The 24,764-nt window shown below is 35.5% G+C and overlaps 1 protein-coding gene across 1 annotated transcript in view; it reads right to left on the reverse strand.

Moving 5' to 3' along the window:
• CDH18 (cadherin 18) overlaps positions 1 to 24,764 on the reverse strand; it is a 612,477-nt gene that overhangs the window by 67,337 nt on the left and 520,376 nt on the right. The window contains exon 8 of the mRNA XM_079918320.1: positions 12,878 to 13,014. Coding sequence (XP_079774446.1) covers positions 12,878 to 13,014 — 137 coding nt within the window. The remainder of the gene's footprint in view (positions 1 to 12,877; positions 13,015 to 24,764) is intronic.

The raw sequence follows: 24,764 nt of genomic DNA on the forward strand, positions 1-24,764 counted from the left end.
CTAAAACTCCCTCTGGCAAGAGCATTGCAATCACAACTAACTGCTGAACAATCATCGACAGGAAGATACTGGAACTCACCAAAAAAGATATCCAATATCCAAATACAAAGGAGAAGCCACAATGAGATAGTAGGAGGGGCACAATCACAAATAAAATCAAATCCCATAACTGCTGTGTGTGTGACTTACAAACTGCAGAATACTTATACCACAGAAGTCCACCCATTGGAGTGAAGGTTCTGAGCCCCACGTCAGGCTTCCCAACCGCAGGGGCTGGCAATGGGAGGAGGAATTCCTAGAGAATCAGACTTTGAAGGTTACAGGGATTTGATTACAGGACTTCAACAGGACTGGGGGAAACAGAGACTCCACTCCTGGAGGTCACACATAAAGTAGTGTGCACATTGGGACACAGGGCAAGGAGCAGTGACACCACAGGAGACTGAACCCGACCTACCTGCTAGTGTTGCATGGTCTCCTGCAGAGGCGGGGTGTGGCTGTGTCTCACTGTGAGGAAAAGGACACTGGCAGCAGAAATTCTGGGAAATACTCCTTGGTGTGAGCCTTCCCAGAGTCCTCCATTAGCCCCACCAAAGAGCCAGGTAGGCTCCAGTGTTGGGTCATCTCAGGCCAAACAACCAACATGGAGGGAACCCAGCCCCACCCATAAGTAGACAAGCAGATTAAAGTTTTACTGAGCTCTGCCCACCAGAGCAACACCCAGCTCTACCCACCACCAGTCCCTCCCATCAGGAAACTTCCACAAGCCTCTTAGATAGCCTCATCCACCAGAGGGCAGACAGCAGAAGCAAGAACTACAATCCTGCAGCCTGCGGAACGAAAACCACATTCAGAGAAATATAAACAAAGTAAAAAAGCAGAGGACTATGTACCAGATGAAGGAACAAGACAAAACCACAGAAAAACAACTAAATGAAGTAAAGATAGGCAACTTTCCAGAAAAAAAATTCAGAATAATGATAGTAAAGATGATCCAGGACCTCAGAAAAAGGATGGAGACAAAGATCAGGAAGATGCAAGAAATGTTTAACAAAGACCTAGAACAATTAAAGAACAAACAAACAGAGATGAACAATAAAACAACTGAAATAAAAAATACACTAGAAGCAATCAATAACAGAATAACTGAGGCAGAAGAACAGATAAATGACCTGGAAGACAGAATGGTGGGATTTACTGCTGTGGAACAGAATAAAGAAAAAAGAATGAAAAGAAATGAAGACAGCCTAAGAGACCTCTGGGAAAACATTAAACACAACAACAGTCGCATTATAGCGGCTCCAGAAGGAGAAGAAAGAGAGAAATGACCTGAGAAAATATTTGAAGAGATTATAGTTGAAAACTTCCCTAACAGGGGAAAGGAAATAGCCACCCAAGTCCAGGAAGCACAGAGTCACAGGCAGGATAAACCTAAGGAGAAACACACTGAGACACATAGTAATCAAATTGGCAAAAGTTAAAGACAAAGAAAAATTATTGAAAGCAGCAAGGGAAAAATGACAAATAACATACATGGGAACTCCCATAAGGTTAAGAGCTGATTTCTCAGCAGAAACTCTACAATCCAGAAGGGAATGGCATGACATATTTAAAGTGATGAAAAGGAAGAACTTACAACCAAGATTACTCTACCTGTCAATGATTTCATTCATATTCAATGGAAAAATCAAAAGCTTTACAGACAAGGAAAAGCTAAGAGAATTCAGCACCACCAAACCAGCTCTACAACAAATGCTAAAGGAACTTCCCTAAGTGGGAAACACAAGAGAAGAAAAGGAACTACAAAACCAAACCCATAACAATTAAGAAAATGGTCATAGGAACACACATATCGATAATTACCTTAAACGTGAATGGATTAAATGCTCCAACGAAAAGACACAGGCTCGCTGAATGGATACAAAAACAAGACCTATATATATGCTGTCTACAAGAGACCCACTTCAGACCTAGAAACACATACAGACTGAAAGTGAGGGGATGGAAAAATATATTCCATGAAAATGGAAATCAAAAGAAAGCTGGAGTCGCAATACTCATATCAGATAAAATAGACTTTAAAATAAAGAATGTTCCAAGAGACAAGGAAGGACACTACATAATGATCAAGGGATCAATCCAAGAAGGTATAACAATTATAAATATATATGCACCCAACGTAGGAACACCTCAATACATAAGCCAAATGCTAACAGCAATTAAAGAGGAAATTGACAGTAACACAATAATAATGGGGGACTATAACACCTCACTTACACCAAGAGACACATCACCCAAACAGAAAATTAATAAGGAAACACAAGCTTTAATTGACACAACAGACCAGATAGATTTAATTGATATTTATAGGACATTCCATCCAAATACAGCAGATTCCACTTTCTTCTCAAGTGCGCATGGAACATTCTCCAGGATAGATCACATCTTGGGTCACAAATCAAGCCTCAGTAAATTTAAGAAAATTGAAATCATATCAAGCATCTTTTCTGGCCACAAAGATTAGAAATCAATAACAGGGGAAAAAAACCGTAAAAAACACAAACACATGGAGGCTAAACAATACATTACTAAATAACCAAGAGATCACTGTAGAAAGCAAAGAGGAAATCAAAAAATACCTAGAGACAAATGACAATGAAAACACTATGATCCAAAACCTATGGGATGCAGCAAAAGCAGTTCTAACAGGGAAGTTTATAGCAATACAAGCCTACCTCAAGAAACAAGAAAAATCTCAAATAAACCATCTAACCTTATACATAAAGGAGCTAGAGAAAGAACAAACAAAACCCAAAGTTAGCAGAAGGAAACAAATCATAAAGATCAGAGCAGAAATAAATGAAATAGAAACAAATAAAACAATAGCAAAGATGAATAAAACTAAAAGCTGGTTCTTTGAGAAGATAAACAAAATTGATAAACCATTAGCCAGATTCATCAAAAACAAGAGGGAGAGGACACATATCAATAAAATTAGAAATGAAAAAGAAGTTACAACAGACACCACAGAAATACAAAGCATCCTAAGAGGCTACTACATGCAACTATATACCAATAAAATGGACAATCTGGAAGAAATGGATAAATTCTTAGAAATGCAGAACCTTCCAAGACTGAACCAGGAAGAAATAGAAAATATGAACAGACCAATCACAAGTAATAAAATTGAAACTGTGATTAAAAATCTTCCAAAAAACAAAAGTCCAGGACCAGATGGCTTCACAGGTGAATTCTATCAAACATTTAGAGAAGAGCTAACACCTATTCTTCTCAAACTCTTCTAAAAAATTTCAGAGGAAGGAACAGTCCCAAACTCATTCTAAGAGGCCACCATCACCCTGATACCAAAACCAGACAAAGATACTCCAAAAAAAAAGAAAATTACAGACCAATATCACTGATGAATATAGATGCAAAAATCCTCAACGAAATACTAGCAAACAGAATCCAACAACACATTAAAAGGATCATACACCATGATCAAGTGGGATTTATCCCAGGGATGCAAAGATTCTTCAATATATGCAAATCAATCAATGTGATACACCATATTAACAAATTTAATAATAAAAATCATATGATCATCTCAGTAGATGCAGAAAAAAGCTTTTGACAAAATTCAACACCCATTTATGACAAAAACTCTCCAGAAAGTGGGCATAGAGGGAACCTACCTCAACATAATAAAGGCAATATATGACAAACCCACAGCAAACATCATTCTCAATGGTGAAAAACTGAAAACATTTCCTCTAAGATCAGGAACAAGACAAGGATGTCCACTCTCACCACTATTATCCAACATAGTTTTGGAAGTCCTAGCCATGGCAATCAGAGAAGAGAAAGTAAAAGGAATACAAATTGGAAAAGAAGAGGTAAAACTGTCACTGTTTGCAGATGACATGATACTATACATACAGAATCCTAAAAATGCCACCAGAAAACTACTAGAGCTAATCAATGAATTTGGTATAGATGCAGGATATAAAATTAATACACCAAAATCTCTGGCATTCCTATACACTAATGATGAAAAATCTGAAAGGGAAATTAAGGAAACACTCCCATTTACCATTACAACAAAAAGAATAAAATACCTAGGAATAAAACTATCTATGTAGACAAAAGACCTGTATACAGAAAACTCTAAGACACTGATGAAAGAAATTAAAGATGATACAAACAGATGGACAGATATACCATGGTCTTGGATTGGAAGAATCAATATTGTGAAAATGACTATACTACCCAAAGCAATCTACAGATTCGATGCAATCCCTATCAAATTACCAATGGCAGTTTTTACAGAACTAGAACAAAAAATCTTAAAATTTGTATGGAGACACAAAAGACCCCAAATAGCCAAAGCAGTCTTGAGGGAAAAAAAAAAAACGGAGCTGGAGGAATCAGACTCCCTGACTTCAGACTATACTACAAAACTACAGTAATCAAGACTCTATGGTACTGGCACAAAAACAGAAATATAGATCAATGGAACAGGATAGAGAGTCCAGAGATAAACCCATGCACAAATGGTCAACTAATCTATCACAAAGGAGGCAAGGATATACAATGGAGAAAAGGCAGTCTCTTCAATAAGTGGTGTTGGGAAAACTGGACAGCTACATGTAAAGGAATGAAATTAGAACACTGCCTAACACCATATGCAAAAATAAACTCGAAATGGATTAGAGACCTAAATATAAGACCAGACACTATCAAACTCTTAGAGGAAAACACAGGAAAAGCACTCTTTGACATAAATCACAGCAAGATCTTTTTTGTTCCACCTCCTAGAGTAATGGAAATAAAACCAAAAATAAACAAATGAGACCTAATGAAATTTAAAAGCTTTTGCAAAGCAAAGGAAACTACAAACAAGATGAAAAGACAGCCCTCAGAATGGGAGAAAATATTTGCAAACGAATCAACAGAAAAAGGATTAATCTCCAAATCATACAAGCAACTCATGCAGCTCAATATCAAGACAATAATCCAATCCAAAAATAGGCCAAAGACCTATATAGACATTTCTACAAAGAAGACATACAGATGGCCAAGAGGCACATGAAAATATGCTCAACATCACTAATTATTAGAGAAATGCAAATCAAAACTACAATGAGGTATCACCTCACACCAGTTAGAATGGGCATCAACAGAAAATCTACAAACAACAAATGCTGGAGAGGTTGTGGAGAAAAGAGAACCCTCTTGCACTGTTGGTGGGAATGTAAATTGATACAACCACTATGGAGAACAGTATGGAGGTTCCTTAATAAACTAAAAATAGAATTATCATATGACCCAGCAATCCCACTACTGGGCATATACCCAGAGAAAACCATAATTCAAAAAGACACATGCACCCCAGTGTTCATTACAGCACTATTTACAATAGCCAGATCACGGAAGCAAACTAAATGCCCATTGATAGACAAATGGATAAAGAAGATGTGGTACATATATACAATGGAATATTACTCAGTCATAAAAAGTAATGAAATCGGGTCATTTGCAGAGACGTGGATGGATCTAGAGACTGTCATACAGAGCAAAGTAAGTCAGAAAGAGAAAAACAGATATCGTATATTAACGCATATATGTGGAACCTAGAAAAATGGTACAGATGAACTGGTTTGCAGGGCAGAAATTGAGACACAGATGTGGAGAACAAACATATGGACACCAAGGGCGGAAAGTGGCACGGGGGGTGGGGGAGTGGTGGTGGGATGAATTGGGAGACTGGGATTGACATATATACACTAATATGTATAAAGTGGATAACTAATAAGAACCTGCTGTATAAAAATATATTAAATTTAAGAATTTAAAAAAAAAGAAAACATCACCACAGTAATTATCCATAATGCAATTATTTGCTTAACTTATCTTTTGCATTAGACTCTTAAATTCTTCAAAGACAAAATAATACCCTCAATATCATTAGTGCCTAAAATACTACACCACCTAGCAAGTATCATTTATTAATATATTCTGAGTGAGTTAGTTAAGGTATACTTTAGGACCAAGATGATAAAGTATACCATACCAAAGTACTGGTATGGTAGCCAAGGAAGTAGAACATTCCAAGAGGAGACAGGATGATTAATACAGTCAAAAAACACAAATAAATCAGGGGAGATAAGAAATGAAAAGTACTCATTGGTTTAGCTATTGGGAAGTGATGAACACATTGGCAGTTTCTGAAAATCACTTAGAATGAAACTATACATTATCCTGAGCTGAGACATTAACATGGAAATTGAGGGAGATGAGAGCTAGTCACTTGAAAAATATATTAAGAACTACTTATTGAGTGCCTACTAGTGCTATTATTTTACTTAGGAGTCATATAAAAGGATAGTAAGTGATGACATATAAGTTTGAAAGAATATTTATTATCCTATAAAAAAAATAATACCCCCAAATTTTACAGATATTTTAGGATTATGGTAGGTAGAATTCTAAAGGTGCCAGCACATGATTTCTGTCCCTTGGTTATTCAACTAAACACTAATCTGGATACTGTTGTGAAGGAATTTTGCAGGTATAATTAAAGTCCCAAGTCAGGTGACCTTCAAACACAAAGATTATTTGGGTGGGCCTGACCCAGTTGGGTGAAAACCACTGAAAGCAGAGACTTTCTCCAGATGGTAGCAGAAGAGAAAATTAAATAGATTCAAGCATAAGAAGGATTTGACACACTGTTGCTTGTTTGAAGAAGGTAAAGGAATGCAGGCAGCTTCTAAGAGGAGGGAACTGCCTCAGCTAACAACCAGAAAAAGAATGGAGCCCTCACACCTACATCCTCAAGAAAGTGGATTCTGCCAACAAGGAAAATGAGTGTGAAATCAGATTCTTCCCTGAAACCTTCAGATAAGAGCCCAGCCCAGCTGACACATGATTTCAGTCTTTCCAGATTTAAAGCAGAGAACTCAGTTGAACACTCCTGGACTTCTGACCTAAAGAAATCATATGATTATTTGTTACACATTAATAGAAAAGTAATAGAAGTTACCAAATAGCTCCATTATGGATTACATTGTTACATGTAACATAAATGTTCCACAGGTATTTTTTGAGAAAGTACCCTTCCACCAGAACTGTGATATGTGATAATAAGACATCACTTTCTATTTCCCTAACCAGACACATATTGAATTTATCTGATTATTAGTGTATTCTTTAAAATTGTGAAAATAATCTTATGTCTCAGAATGAATTTTTAAAATAATAGAATAAACCTCAATCAGTTAAAATACCTGACCAGTACTTGGGTTCAATGGACAACAGCTGCCACAGAGGGTCATATTAGAATAAGCACAGATCTAGGAACCAAAATATTTAGATTCATATTTTGTGTGAGTCTCACTTTCCTTTCTCTTATAAAATGAGAAAATATGTGTCTTCTCTATTTCACAAAAAAATTTGTTAGGATGACATGGCTGTAAAACACACCATACAAGTGCAAATAGCTGCTAGTTATGTTTAGCTGCAGTAGTAAAAGATATCACAGACCAGACCCATGTTTCCTGCCTTTCCTGCATGACTGGGCAGTTGAATAATCACTTTGACCTAGAACCACAGGATGAAAAAAGGCAGAGCCAAACATCATATAATTAACAGCTGCATTGCATCTGAGCCCCACCTGAATGCTCAAAGGATGCCCACTTCAGCTCTGACACCCTCATCTTTCACACTGGTCCTCTAGCAGGAGGCCTGTTCACCTGAAGGAAAGACCAATATTTTGTTTTTGTTTTCTTTTGCACAGAGGTGCTTTGTTCTTATTTTCTCTTAAATCATGGTGCATTGCTTCATCTGCCCAGAGAAGGAACATTTCTCTTCTCTTAACCCCTAGGTAGGCTAAACAAGTATTTTAAAACCTTAACTTCTAATTTTAATTCCGTAGAACAACAGTCTCCTCAAAACTGTTACATTAAGGTTTTAGAAAATCCCATTTCTGCTCTTGAAAGACAATGTCAATAGAATGAGAAGATAAGACACATACTGGGAGAAAATATTTGCAAAAGACACATCTAATAAATTAGTTACACAAAACATGCAAAGGAGTCAAAATTAAACACTAAGAAAACAAATAATCTGATTAAAAAATGGGCCAAAGACCTTAATAGATACTTCACCAAAGAAAACATACACATGGCAAATAAGTATATGAAAACATGTTTCACATATATGTCATCAGGAAAGTGCAAATTAAAGCAAGATACTACTACATATCTATGAGTGGCCCAAATCCAGGGAAGACTGACAATACCAAATGCTGGTTAGGATGTGGAACAATGGGAACTCTTATTCATTCATATCTGGTGGCTATGCAAACTGGCACAGCTGTTTCAAAAGACATTTTGTCAATTTCTTATAAAACTAAACATACTCTTGCCATATGATCCAAGGAGTGCACATTTTGTATTTACCAAAGGAGCTGAAAATTTCTGGCCATACAAAAAACCTACACATGGATGTTTATAGCAGCTTTATTTCATCATTGCCAAAACTTGGAAACAACCAAGATGAATTCATCTTCAGACGATGAATGGATAAACTCTGATACATGCTGACAATGGAATATTATTGAGTACAAAAAAAATGAGCTATCAAGACAAAAAAAGACATGGAGGAAACTTCAATCCATATTACTAAGTGAAAGAAGCCAACCTGAAAGGCTACATACTGTATGATTTCAACTACATGACATTCTGGAAAAGGTAAACCTATGGAGTCAATAAAAAGATCAGTGGTTGCCAGGGGTAGGGATGGGGAGACATGAACAGGTACAGCACAGAAGATTTTTAATGCATTCAAATTACTCTGTATGATATTATATTGATTGGTTTATGCCGTTATACATTTATCTAAAGCCATAGAATAAGGAGTTAACCCTAAATTAAACTATAAACATTGGTTGGTTATGATGTGTCAATGTAGGTTCATCAATTGTAACAAATGTATCACTCTGGTGGGGGAATGTTGATAGCAGAGAAAGCTAAGCATGTGCAGGTGCAGAGAATATATGGGAAGTCTCTGTCCATTCCTCTCAAGTTTGCTATGAGCCTAAAACTGCACTAAACAAAATAAAGCCTTTAAAAAGATCCTGTAGAAAAAGTATCCAAAATAGAAAATACTTTGATGACATGGCTCATGGTAAAGTAAATGCTTACAAACAATTGTACGCGGAAGGGCACCCAACTCTATTTTATAGGCACTTAGGCTAAGCAATCAGTAAGTGAATGTGAGCTTTTCCAGACACAGTCTCCCAATATGGCTATAAAATCTTAACTAGTGCTCGTTCTTTCTACATACCTGTTTATGATTAGGATTAAATTATATTTTAGTAGTGTTCATTGAGGAGTCTCTAAGGCTTCTTTATTACCATCTATAAAATTCAGGATGTTACTCTTTACTGTACTGTTTTACTTAGTAGATGTGTATTAACTCATTTCCCATATGAAATACTAGCAGATAGTAAAAAAAAAAAAAAAAAGGAAAGAAAAGAAAAGAAAAAGAACGCAGTAAGTACATATTTAAGACGTTACTTTAGTAAAAATGAACATTTCCTTTAGTAATGATTGCAAATAATATAATTTTCATGATATACTTGAACTCATGTATATTTATAAATTAGCTTCTACTTGATACAAATATTATTTGGGCTGAGGTGAGATTTAGAAGTGATCTAAAGTATGGCTTCTGATCAAAATACCTCTGGAGTTGAACTTGATGTTATTTTAAAATAAGTCCCTATTCTTTCTGACAAGCAAATATCATTCTCCCCAGGGATTCTTCCCTTCCTTCTTCTGTACATGGAACCTGTTCTCAAGAAGAACTACACAATATTTTTGGAAACTTTTCAATGTCTCTATCACATCTACTTCAGTATATCAATCCATTTATTCTTTTATTTTAAAGCTAATTTTAAACGAGCCTTTATCATTTGACAGCTATTTTATTGTATTTGGGTGACTAAGAACATGCAAATCTAGACCTAGTCTGATTATTTTGAAAATGAAAATTAACCAGAATTATAACAAATGAACCCACTCATGTATTCTTTATAACACTCATTTAAAAGTAATTTTTCAGCACAGTATTTCCCTTTGAAAATGCTTATTTTCAAAGGGAAATACTATGCTGAAAAAATATCTAAATGGAAACCACTTGAGTTGATTTTTCAGATGAGAAACATGAAAAATTCAGGTGGAATAGAAAAGACTGGAGTAGGGCTTCCCTGGTGGCACAGTGGTTGAGAATCTGCCTGCCAATGCAGGGGACACGGGTTCGAGCCCTGGTCTGGGAAGACTCCACATGCTGTGGAGCAACTGGGCCCATGAGCCACAGCTACTGAGCCTGCGTATCTGGAGCCTGTGCTCTGCAACAAGAGAGGCCGTGATAGTGAGGGGCCCGCACACCACGATGAAGAGTGGCCCCCGCTTGTCACAACTAGAGAAAGCCCTCACACAGAAACGAAGACCCAACACAGCCATAAATAAATTACTTAATTAATTTAAAAAAATAGCAGATACCAAGAAATGGGATGAGGGAGATTAAAAAAAAAAAAGACTGGAGTAGTTTAATTACTGATTTGTGATAAAGGACATTATAAAAGAGCATAAACCACAATGAGCTATCAGCCCACACCCACTAGAATGGTTATGGTCAGTATGTAATAATAAAAACTGGTAATAATATGGAGTAATAGGAACCCCCATATTGTGTTGTTGTGAATGTAAAATTTAGCCACTTTGGAAAACAGTCTGGCCGTTCATCAAAATTTTAAATATAGTTTCTTTATGACCCCGCAATCCCACTCCTAGGTATATATCCCAAAGAAATGAAAACTCATCCACACAGAAACATTCATATTAGTGCTCTTAAGAGCATTCTTCAAATTAGGCAAAAAGTGGAAGCAACCCAAACATCTATCAAGTGATGAATGGATAAATAAAATGTGGTATAACCATATAATGGAATATTTTTTAGCAATAAGAAAGAAGGAAATACTGATACATGCTACAGTGTAAATGAACTTTGAAAATATCATGTTAAGTGAAATAAGCCAGTCACAAAGGACCATGTGTTATTGATTATTTTATATGAAATACCAATACAAGGCAAATCTATCACTATAGACTGAATGTTTATGTCTCCCCAAAATTCAGAGTGGACCACTCATGAGTGAGATTAGTACCCTTATAAAAGAGACTCCAGAGAGATTCCTTGCCCTTGCTACCATGTGAGTACACCACTAGGAGACAGCCATCTATGAACCAGGAAGTGGGTTCTCACCAGACCCCAAATCTGTTGGCCCCTAATCTCGGATTTCCAGACTCCAGAACTGTGAGAAAAAAATGTTTGCTGTTTAAAGCACTCAGTTTATGATATTTCGTTATAGCAGCCTAAACAGACTAAGACATCTATAGAAACAAAAACTAGATTAGTCGCTTCTTGGGTTGATGCATGGGGAAGGGGGAGTAGAGAGTGATGACTAAGGGGGACAGGATTTCTTTCTTTTTTTTTTTTTTTTTTTTTTTTTTTGCGGTACGCAGACCTATCACTGTTGTGGCCTCTCGCATAGTGGAGCACAGGCTCCGGACACGCAGGCCCAGCGGCCATGGCTCACGGGCTCAGCCGCTCCACGGCATGTGGGATCTTCCCGGACCGGGGCACGAACCTGCGTCCCCTGAATCGGCAGGCAGACTCGCAACCACTGTACCACCAGGGAAGCCCAGGGATTTCCTTTTGAAGTAATGAACATATTCTAAAATCAATTGTGGTGATTGATGCACAGCTCTGAATTTACTAAAACTCATTAAACTATACACCTTAAAAAGATGAATGGTATGGTATGTAAACTATTTCTAAATGAAGTTTTAATATTTTAAAAATGTCTTATACCTTCTGAGGGCAAAAGAAAGAGAGAGCATAATTTTATTTTACATAGCTTTATTTTCTAACATGAAGTTTTCCTAAATTTTAACATCTATAGTTCACTCATGAGTATGTTGGAATCTTTTAAAATGTATATGTAAGCTGGGTATACTATACTAAATTTTATTATAGTATATATAATACTAAACTTGGGGCAATTTGTACCTTTCACTTATTTCTCAACATTTAAAGAAAGACTTCATTTTCTTGACAGTAGTCCATTTTCCTAAAGCTTTATTCTAATTTCATTTGAAGACAGTTATGTACATCTTTTTGAACTCAGAGATAATTGTTGACATTTATGATTTTTTAAAAAAATCTTAGGTGTTTAGCACAATGCAATGCTCTGGATGAGGATGGAACAATGGCCTTCCTCAGTTGTATACCATGTGCGTCTCTTGAAAAGAACTTAGACCTGCCTGCTGAAATTCCAAGAGCTATTCTTTTGCTATAAAATTTCTAAGTGTTAATTGAAGCTTGAGGAAGGGTGTTATATTGATAAAATTATTCAAGTAAAATGTTAGATTTTCGTTTCTTCTCTTTATATTCCTAAACTGCTCCACCGCATATGAAGTATTCTTCTTCTACTTAAGTAAGACATAAGCACGTGACAAAGCAAATCTCATAATTAAGAAGAGAATGAAATATTTTGACTCAGTGATGCAGACTAAGTGTTCTGTGATGCCAATTTTTCACCACTATGTGGGGATTAAAGTAAAGAGAAAGGTATACGCTTTATTCACTGCATCTGACAATGAGTAACTGTATCTACTACATTCTGTGCACTCTGCTAGATCATGGCATAAAAAATAGAAATCATGATAGCCCTGCTCCAGAGAAAGTCTCAGCATAAATCTTCATGTATAAGTGACATCTTTCCTATGGTACATAATGTAAAGAAATTTACCATTTTCTGAAGCAGCAACTGTGATGTTGTACCATGGAGTTTCTTCTCTATCAAGAACCTTGGTAGTCTTAATGGTCCCAGTGTTGGCATCAATGTTGAAAAACCTGTCATCTTCAGCATTGTAGTCGATGAAGTATCTAGAGAAAAAAAAAATTGGATACTCTTTTACTTGATGCTATAATGAAGAAAAGAAAACTGAACCAAGGGAGGTATTAAATCTACTATACTCAAATATTGAAATATGTATTTTTACTTCCCATATTTGGCCCTTAAGATTTGTCCACCTGTTTTATATTTGCATAGAAATGATATCAATTATTTTTCTGTCAGTCCTTAATTAAGGTTTAATTCAATTACTAATTCAAAAAGTTAAAAATCAAAACACTAAACTCCACGAATAAAATAGTAGGTAGTAGATAGTAAAAACACAGTAATTAATAAGGGAAGGATTGAAAAAAACTGCCTTTGTGAAGACCATAGTACATTAAGAAAAAATTAAACCTTTAATGAAATTTCTCATTACTATATGTACAATGTTTTTAGGATAACAGATGTCAAAGATTAATTTATCTTGGAATTTCATCATAGCTGAGCTTTGAAGATAAATACAAAATGAAAAACAAAACATTTTAATTAATGACCATTGTGTCTCCATCACCTAGCAACTTGTTTGGTCAAAGAATGAGAAAATAAACAGGAAGTAGGTTGCATCCTCAGCCACAAGTCTTCTTCCCTCACTAGTTCATGTAATTTTGTAGGGCTCTCTTCTATTAGGTTTGGCCTCCAGCTTACTTTGGCAATAGAATGAGTTGAAAGTGATGGTGTTCTGTTCCACATTTGGGTCTAGATTTCATGAGACTTTAAATGTTTCCTCTTATGCTCTGCCACTACCATAAGAAGCACATTCCAGGGTTAGACCACTGGTTCCCAGAAGAAAGATGAGACCTCAAGTCAGAGTTGTCAGCTTCTCATCCTACAGTAGAGCTACCTAGTAAATGAGCAAATGTAGGAATGAATGTCCTGGAGATTAGCAGACTTGGCAAAGAGAGGCCAGCCTAGTTCAGCTGTTCCTCAGCTAACTCACAGACACAACACCATGGTTATACATGCCTTTTTCCTATACCCTGAGTTTTGGGGTTTTACATTATTCAGCAGTAGTTAATTAACATAAATGTGAATAAATAATATAGTCAACAATCATCATATGTTCTAGAAATGTTCCAATCTATTCCTAAAACAATTTAATGAGTTTTTTTTCTCCTCAAACCTCTAATACTTCTTCCCTCATCATTAATCTTAGCTTAAGTGACATTTCATCTACACCTGAAGAAAAAAAGATAAACTATTATGTGAAAAGTGCAAGGGGCAGAATATTTGAATAGAGGGAACTAAAGTGTAAAGATCCAAATTAAAGAAAAAGCTTGACTTGGTTTAAAAACAGATAGGTGTTTCAGTGTAGCTGGCAGAATGAATGAAGTGGATGGCTAGGGCATAGGACAAGCAAGTCCTATAGCACATGGTAAAGAGTTTTATTTTTTTTTATAAAATCGATGGGAAAACTTTTTTAACAAAGGAAATAACGGATCTATTTACATTCTGGAAAAATGACAGTGGCTGCTTTGAATCTTGGATTATAGAATGTTAAAAACAATTCAGAAAAGAAATGATGTCATCATGGACAAAAGTGGAAAAATTAGAAGAAAATGAAGTGTATAAAATAGTGCTATATATTGACTACAGCCTATAAAGCTTTTTGTTGTAGTGACATTGGTAAAAAGAAGAAATTACAAATGACTCAATTTTTGTGTTGTATCTGTATATTTGATCTAGCATATAATTAATAAGCCCATTCATGGAGCTGGATAAAAAGTTAGGGGAAAGATTCCCATTGGGAGAAAAAAGAGTTTGGGAGAAATCAATGATTTTGACATGTTATATCTTAGATGTCAATTAAATAAACATATGGAATAAAAGGAAGAAAATTAGACATGGGTGTGGAGTTCAAGTGTACTTTCTGAACAGGAAATATAAATTTGAGGTAGATCAGCCTAAATGTAAAATAATGGGAACAATCTCATCTGGGAGAGAGTTGTAAGAGAAAAGGAAGGGAAAGATTGAGCAGTACAACATCCAATCTTTTAAGTCTAAAGCAGTCCAGCATCTGAATAGGAGAAAGTACCAGCAAAAGGAGAGGAACAGCCCAGGGGAGAAGGAAAACTGGGAGGGAGAGGAGGCATAGAAGTCAAGAAAGGAGTGTTCTAAGTGGACAGCTGAGGTAACATTTATTAAGTTTAGTGGGGTTAGTAAAGGCTGAATTGGATTTGACAGGATGGACATCATTGGTTAATTTGAAAAGAGTAGTTTCAATAAAATATGAAAGGATGGAAGTTTTGCTGTAGTGGATTCTAAAGTATATTGAATGTGAATATAGGAAACCCATGAGTCCTGAGACTTTATTGGATAATAGTACCTGAAGTAAAGATGAGAAAAATGGTGCCTTATGTCATCAGAGAAGTGGGTTCAACAAATTAATTTTTTTCTGATATGAGAAATATTAGTCACTGTCTTTGTTGAAGAATATAATAATTTTGAAAGAGGGAGGAAAAAAAGGGGACTCCCTGGCAATCCAGTGGTTAAGATTCCACACTTCCAATGCGGGGGTGGGGGTTCAATCCCTGGTCAGGGAACTGAGATCCCACATGCCATGTGGTGCAGCCAAAAAAAAAAAAAGGGGGGGGGGGAGGGAATATCTATGAAGAGAAAATTCATGAGAAGGTGAACAGACTGTGTTCCAAAGCACAAATATAAGGATTTCCACTGAAAGTAACAGAGACACTTCTTCTATTTCAACATGAGGAAAATCTCAGAAGACAGGTGATTGTGGTGATGGAAATATTACAAACTTCATCATACTTTCTAGAAGAGAGTATAAGCATAACTGAAATACAACCTGTATCTTGCATAGGCATAAGGTGCTAACAGGGTACCTAGATCATATCACTCAGGTATAAACCTCATAACAACCTGTGGACACACATGCTCAAACATAGCAGAAGATATTAATAGCACCACAGAGATCCAAGTTATAGAGCATCCCAAGACATCTAGGAGCTCATTTAGTGAAAATAACACCTGACAAAAACAGAAGACATCACTTAAAACTGTGTGACCAAAACAAGGAATTGGCTATTTTGTGTACCAGTTGTTCTAATAATAATTATATGTTAATTAAAGAAAATTCAACATGCAAAATCAATTTAAATGAGAAAAGATAGGGGTACAAAGCAAATCTAATTCAAAGAGACACGTGATCCAGACACTACAGAATAGAGGTAAAGAGGTATGCCATTGCACTTTCCTAAAGCATTAGGCCATGGTGCACTGAAACTGGTTTACTTTCTTTTTTTCTTTTTTAACATCTTTATTGGAGTATAATTGCTTTACAATGGTGTGTTAGTTTCTGCTTTATAACAAAGTGAATCAGTTATACATATACATATGTTCTCATGTCTCTTCCCTCTTGCGTCTCCCTCCCTCCCACCCTCCCTATCCCACCCTCTAGGTGGTCACAAAGCACTGAGCTGATATCCCTGTGCTATGCAGCTGCTTCCCACTAGCTATCTGTTTTAAGTTTGGTAGTGTATATATGTCCATGCCACTCTCTCACTTTGTCACAGCTTACCCTTCCCCCTCCCCATATCCTCAAGTCCATTCTCTAGTAGGTCTGTGTCTTTATTCCCGTCTTTCCCCTATGTTCTTCATTACCCTTTTTTGTTTTTTTTCTTAAATTCCATATATATGTGTTAGCATACGGTATTTGTTTTTCTCGTTCTGACTTACTTTACTCTGTATGACAGACTCTAGGTCCATCCACCTCACTACAAATAACTGTTTCATTTCTTTTTATGGCTGAGTAATATACCACTGTATATATGTGCCACATCTTCTTTATCCATTCATCTGATGATGAACACTTAGGTTGCTTCCATCTCCTGGTTATTGTAAATAGAGCTGCAATGAACATTTTGGTACATGACTCTTTTTGAATTATGGTTTTCTCAGGGTATATGCTCAGTAGTGGGATTGGTGGGTCGTATGGTAGTTCTATTTGTAGATTTTTAAGGAACTTCCATACTGTTCTCCATAGTGGCTGTACCAATTCACATTCCCATGAGCAGTGCAAGAGTGTTCCCTTTTCTCCACACCCTCTCCAACATTTATTGTTTCTAGATTTTTTGATCATGGCGATTCTGACTGTTGTTAGATGATATCTCATTGTAGTTTTGATTTACATTACTATAATGATTAATGATGTTGAGCATTCTTATTGTTATAAGTATTGTTATAAGAATTGTTATTGTCTTATTGACAATAACAATGTCAAAACATTGTTATTGAGCTGCATGAGCTGCTTGTAAATTTTGGAGATTAACCCTTTGACAGTTGCTTCATTTGCAAATATTTTCTCCCATTCTGAGGGTTGTCTTTTGGTCTTTTTCATGGTTTCCTTTGCTGTGCAAAAGCTTTTAAGCTTCATTAGGTCCCATTTGTTTATTTTTGTTTTTATTTCCATTGCTCTAGGAGGTGGGTCAAAAAGGATCTTGCTGTGATTCATGTCATAGAGTGTTCTGCCTATGTTTTCCTCCAAGAGTTTGATAGTTTCTGGCCTTATATTTAGTTCTTTAATCCATTTTGAGCTTATTTTTGTATATGGTGTTAGGGAGGGTTCTAATCTCATACTTTTACATGTACCTGTCCAGTTTTCCCAGCACCACTTATTGAAGAGGCTGTCTTTTCTCCACTGTATATTCTTGCCTCCTTTATCATCAAAGATAAGGTGACCATAAGTGCGTGGGTTTATCTCTAGGCTTTCTATCCTGTTCCATTGATCTATATTTCTGTTTTTGTGCCAGTACCATACTGTCTTGATTACTGTAGCTTTGTAGTATAGTCTGAAGTCAGGGAGCCTGCTTCCTCCAGCTCCGTTTTTCTTTCTCAAGATAGCTTTGGCTACTCGGGGACTTTTGTGCTTCCATACAAATTGTGAAATTTTTTGTTCTAGTTCTGTGAAAAATGTCAGTGGTAGTTTGATAGGGATTGCATTGAATCTGTAGATTGCTTTGGGTAGTAGAGTCCTTTTCACAATGTTGATTCTTCCAATCCAAGAACATGATATATCTCTCCATCTATTTGTATCATCTTTCATTTCTTTCATCAGTGTCTTATAATTTTCTGCATACAGGTCTTTTGTCTCCTTAGGTAGGTTTATTCCTAGATATTTTATTCTTTATGTTGCAGTGGTAAATGGGAGTGTTTTCTATTTTTTTTGCAGTACACGGGCCTATCACTGTTGTGGACTCTCCCGTTGTGGAGCACAGCCTCCAGACGTGCAGGCTCAGCGGCCATGGCTCACGGGCCCAGCCACTACACGGCATGTGGGATCTTCCTGGACCAGGCTATGAACCTGTGTCCCCTGCATCGGCAGGCAGACTCTCAATCACTGCACCACCAGGGAAGCCCAATGGAAGTGTTTTCTTAATTTCACTTTCAGATTTTGCATCATTAGTGTATAGGTATGCCAGATATTTCTGTGCATTAATTTTGTATCCTGCTACTTTACCAAATTCATTGATTAGCTCTAGTAGTTTTCTGGTAGCATCTTTAGGATTCTCTGTGTATAGTATCATATCGAATTAGAAATAAATAAGAAGTAACAACTGACACTGCAGAAATACAAAAGATCATGAGAGATTACTATAAGCAACTCTATGCCAATAAAATGGACAACCTGGAAGAAATGGACAAACTCTTAGAAATGCACAACCTGCTGAGACTGAACCAGGAAGAAATAGAAAATATGAACAGACCAATCACAAGAACTGAAATTGAAATGATTATTAAAAATCTTCCGAGAAACAAAAGCCCAGGCCAGATGGCTTCACAGGCCTCATTCTATGAGGCCATCATCACCCTGATACCAAAACCAGACAAAGATGTCACAAAGAAAGAAAACTACAGGCCAATATCACTGATGTACATAGATGCAAAAATCCTCAACAAAATACTAGCAAACAGAATCCAACAGCACATTAAATGGATCATACACCATGATCAAGTGGGGTTTATTCCAGGAATGCAAGGATTCTTCAATATATGCAAATCAATCAACGTGATACACCATATTAACAAATTGAAGGAGAAAAAACGTATGATCATCTCAATAGATGCAGAGAAAGCTTCCGACAAAATTCAACACCCATTTATGATAAAAACCCTGCAGAAAGTAGGCATAGAGGGAACTTTCCTCAACATAATAAAGGCCATATATGACAAACCCATAGCCAACATCGTTCTCAATGGTGAAAAACTGAAAGAATTTCCACTGAGATCAGGAACAAGACAAGGTGGCCCACTTTCACCACTATTATTCAACATAGTTTTGGAAGTTTTAGCCACAACAATCAGAGAAGAAAAAGAAATAAAAGGAATCCAAATCGGAAAAGAAGTAAAGCTGTCACTGTTTGCAGATGACATGATACTATACATAGAGAGTCCTAAAGATGATCTACTTTCTTTGACTTGAGTTTATATCACAAAAAAACCCTCTCATAATATCCTTCCCCTGGGGTCTGACGCTGCTGAAGTCTGAATTGCTAAGGAGATGTGAGAAATCTTGTCACACGCAAGGAATAACATCCTTTAAAATGTAATCAGTTGGCAGTCTGGTTATTATATCATCTAAAGTAACCTGTCTTCAAGACACTTTCCATTTTTGGGTAGTTTAAGAATAATGGTTCTTGTTTTCTAAAGTTGGACCTGAAATTTAAAAAATATTATTCAACTTCAATGTTTCCTGCAGCAACTATCAGCCAAGCTCAGATTACATTGTTATCAATGCAACCCTGTGTAATATAGAAGAACATGCCCCATTTTAGAAATCTGATCACTTCACAGCTGTCAGTCTGGAAGAAACTGGGTTTTCTTCTGTTTATAAGCTAAATTAAGACTTTGACAATGTACAGCCTCTTTATCAGAACAATCCCCTCTCTCTTAGGCACTTCACACAGAGATTTCTAACATTAAGTGCTAGTACTGTGGCTAAATACTTTTAGAATACATATATTTTTTATTTGAATTTGAAAAATATATAACCTATGTTTAAATGGTAGGTATAATGTAAGGTATGTGTCCTCAGACTCAAGTTATTTATTTCTTAGTTTTCTATGTGACCTAACTCTCTTGGGAAATCTGCAACATAAGTGCTAGATATTAGGGCAATGCTTTGAGCCAAAAAGTCTTATTCATGGAATTGCAATTGAATTTCGACTCAAGTAGAACTAAATAGTTCTGCTTAAGTACACTTGGATTTCTGCCTAGCCATAGTAATAAAAACACAGAAAAAGGGAAAACAGAAATGTGAAAGAAACTATTCAAAACTATTTGGGGCAGGGGGGGCGGGTGTTATATGTACAATGATTTAATGCAAATTATTTAAAATTAAGAAGTTACATGGGTCCATAAAACTGTTTATCAAAACAAATAGATAAAATATTCTCAGTAGGTAACTTTTCAAAATATTTTTGTAATAAAATACATTTATTTCCTTCACTAACCTTCAAAAAGTAAACACAACATCTTAATACTTCATGAACTTATATATATATATATATATATATATATATATATTAAGGTTTTATACAAATGTTAATTTGACATTTTTAGATATATCCAGCAAGTATAAAATAAAGTAACCATTTGCCTAGGTGATATACGTTCTAAATCGGGATTGATTATGAAGCCTAAGGAATTAAAGTTTTGAGATTTTATATTTAATATCTTAGATCATAGCTGTCAAAAATGAACCAGCGTAAATTGAGGCTATAGTGTATATAACTGGATAAGATGTTTAAAGATATTCTTCAAATTCTACTTTCCCCCTTAATATATGACTATATAGAGATGATATTTGAGAATGGGAGGAAACACTTATACACATTTATAAGTTATTTAAAAAAGCAAGCTGATATGAGATAATAAAGGCTAACATTTATGGATCCCTTACAATACACTATATTGTGCTTTAAATGTGTTCTAAACATTAGTTTACTACATACCCAGAACAACTGGATGAGATAGGTACTATTAATAGACACATTTTTTATAGAGGAGAAAACCAATGCACAGGGTGATGGAGAATTTTATTCAACATCAAAGAGCTAGTTAGTGCAACAGATTAAAAATTAATACAGTCAACTAAGAAATACTGGGAATTCCCTGGTGGTCCAGTGGTTAGGATACCACACTTCCACTGCAAGGGGTGCAGGTTTGATCCCTGGTCAGGGAACTAAGATCCCACATGCTGCGGAGCATGGCCAAAAATAAATAAATAAATAAATAAATAAATAAATAAATAAATGCAAGCATATTAAAAAACAAAACAAAACAAATACTTGTCCCTAAAACAAGTTTAAAAAATTAAGAAATATTTATAAGATCTTTTTTAAAGTAGACAATATTTGAAGCTTTACCCATTCATTCAAAGGATATTAATTTGAAAGAGTACAAGTACAAGAAAGATATTCATTTGAAGGAGTACAATAAAAAGAAATATTTAAAAGAGAGGAAATAGCAAGAACTGAGAATTATTTAGACATGATTTACTTAGGGAAACAAGTAGGCAAAAAAGAAAAAGGAAGCGTTTGCAAGGTAATACTGATTGATGCTCAGAGAATTTAAAATCAGAGGTCAGAGTAAAACTCTAAGCAATTAAAGTCTTCAGGAAAACATGGGTGTGATCAGTCTTGAAGGACAAGTAACAGGAGAGATGTTTGTTAGAGATTATCTAGAAAGTATAAAATTTAGTAATCTCAGATGAGAGAGAGACAGATATCTTAGCTCTGGTTTGTGAAGTGTGGTGGTATTTTTCAGACCACTATTATTTTGGTATTAGACTAGTAAGAGAGGAAGAAAGAGAGGTTTCATGTTGAGACTGTAGGTAGGATACAGACAGAAGTTCCCTCCTTCACTCCCACATTAATGCCCCAGTCAACATTACTACCCCTACACAGTGTCACACTAGAGTAGAATAACTTACTTTAAAATAAAATATTCTTTGATATGGAATGAAAATTGATTCAATCATATCATCGACTAAACCAATGAGAGAATGCTTGAGAGAGAGATTAGAGGTGGTTGGTGGGGAAAAATTCAACCCACAGTGCACTTCTGCATGGGTTGTTTTTTGAAGATTAATAGACGAAAAGAATGCCAAGGAGGGTTTACCCAAAACAAATTTCCCAATTTTCAGATATCATAGAGGTAATAACCTCTTCAGGCCACTGAAAAACATTCCTACATTATTTTCCTCAGTGTATAATAAACTGTAGATCCTGGACTTGATTCATTCACTACGTAAAGATGAATTCTATGGAAATTTGTTTCTAAAATAGATCCACCATACTGTGAAAATTGCATGGATCAATAGTAAAAGAATAAACACAGTCTTGGAAACCAAGTAAACGTGTTGTTCATCACAGATAAAACCACTTATTAGCCCTATGACCTCTTTGAGCTTTCTTTGTTAGCATAATGGAGATACCACCTACATCATAATTTTATTTTGACAATAAAGTGAGGTAATATATGAAAGTATTTTATGCTTGAGTATCAAGTGATATGCTTCAGTAGATAAATGTTATTTGTCTTAATGTCTCTTAGGATGGTTTTCTCTTTTTTTCCTTTCTTGGAAAACTTGGGTCTATTTTGTTGAGACACTTCAAAAATAGTAAATGCTTTTTTTTTTTTAAATTTATTTGTTGGTTTGTCTTTTTCTTTCTGGCAAAGTATGTGAACACAGTGGGATCTGAATAAGGGTTACTACTGAATGAACAAGAGTCTCCATACATATAGCATGAACTGCTGTCCATTTCTAAAAAAAAAGAAATCTGTCAGAAAACTAAATTATTTTTAATTTCCTTCTCCATGTACATGAGTCAACTTTCATTTGGAAAGTTTATGAGAATAAAGTTCTTTTTCTTCCACCTGAATAGCATAGGTGTATGACTTTGCCTCATAAGCAAATGAATAAACTAACCAGGTATTCAACAAATATAAAGAAGAACCTGTTAATACCTAATGTAAAACTAAGTAAGGTATTTCATTGTAGTTTACTTCTTTTGTAAATATTTTGGTGGAAATAATCAGGCCAATAAGTCATGATGCTTTACTTATCAAGAGCAGCATATTTTCATATAGAGATTATGATTTTATAGATTCCTAACGTTATCCTTTATACATATTCTTAATATTGTGTTTGAAATTTGTTACAATAACTCAGGAAATAAACTTTTTTTTTTACAGTGTGTACTTAGTTCGTGTTTTCCTTTCATTGAGAGATATCTAAACATTGCAAAAAGGACAAATAAATGTACACTTTTTGCAGTATTTCATTTAACTTATAGTTCTCAAACTAATTTTAAGTTGTAATACAATTACCATTTTTAACACCCATTTTTTTAGACCTCATGTAGAATCTAAGAAAAAGAGCCACTCCATAGTACATCTAGCTGATGCTTTAGACGAATCTACAGCATATATGACCAAAAGGGTTAGTATGAGGCTGGAAATATCGAGGCAGATTCAAGGGCTACTGTAATACCATGATTACAGCACATTATAACACGACCACCACTATAATCTCACTGCATCCTCCATGAAGTAGGTGTCAAGATAATATCCATTGGGTCGGCCAAAAAGTTCGCTTGGGTTTTTCTGAAGGGAAGCACCCGAACGAACTTTTTGGCCAAACCAATATACTAAATGTTACTTAGGAAATTGTATAATCAATGATCAGTAAGATGTTACCTATGGGGGATTGATAATCTCCTGGCTATAGACCAGAGGAAGTGCAATTAAGCTTGTGCCAGCTCAGATTTGTCCGCTAGTCCTTTAGAGCCCTCTAATTTGACAATTCCATATTCAAACCCTGACTAATTTCATGCTGGCAGAGAAATGGGTCCTTTTAACACAGGAGATCTTGCAAAATTGCCACTATAGTTTATAAACATGGGTTACAATTTTTATTCCTACAACTACTCTCTATTCTGTCATTCAATATATGCACCATTTCATATTTCTAGTAAATATGTTTTAGTGCAATGGGCAAAGTGAAAAGAAAACGCATTACATTGAAATAAAATGAAAATTTTTTGTTAAAATTAGAATTTGTGGGCAAACAAATAGGCAGACAAGTTGTGATCACAAGAATCAGTCAATCTCAGTAATGATTACCTATATTCAAGTATTTTCTTCAACAGAAGCTACTTTAAACAAATTACCCAGTTCATCATTTGACACTCAATTTCCCTTTGATTATATAGGTATAGATTCAAGATAATTATTAGTCATGTTAAAGTACATTAGAAAAGTTATTTTTCACTTCAATAACAAAACTTCAGGCCTCAGAGGCACTTATTATTTTCATTATAGTCTGTTCATTTCACCATAAAAATTAATTTAAAACTTATGTAATGGAAATCTATTTTTGCAGTGATTTACTTTGAGAAACATCAGTTGGCTAAAAGTGTAGACGATGTCTTTCAGTTGTCACACTTTTGATACTTGTACATACAGAATGTGAGTGGTTAAGCAAATATATTTGAGATTTTGCCTCCCAAACAGCTGTTTTTGTAAGTTTTACTGACTATGATCAATAGATGGGATAAAGTTTAATCAATATACACCCTTTGGGATATTACAGCAGTTTGGCCTCATCTTTAATTTAACGAAAAGTCACACATCTTCAGTATAGCTCAGATTCATTAAAAAATTTTAAGATTCCCTTAGCTCACTTTGGGGATGCAATTTATTCCACAAGTCATGCATCCAG

Source organism: Stenella coeruleoalba (assembly GCF_951394435.1).
Source record: "Stenella coeruleoalba genome assembly, chromosome: 3".
Taxonomy (NCBI): Eukaryota; Metazoa; Chordata; class Mammalia; order Artiodactyla; family Delphinidae; genus Stenella; species Stenella coeruleoalba.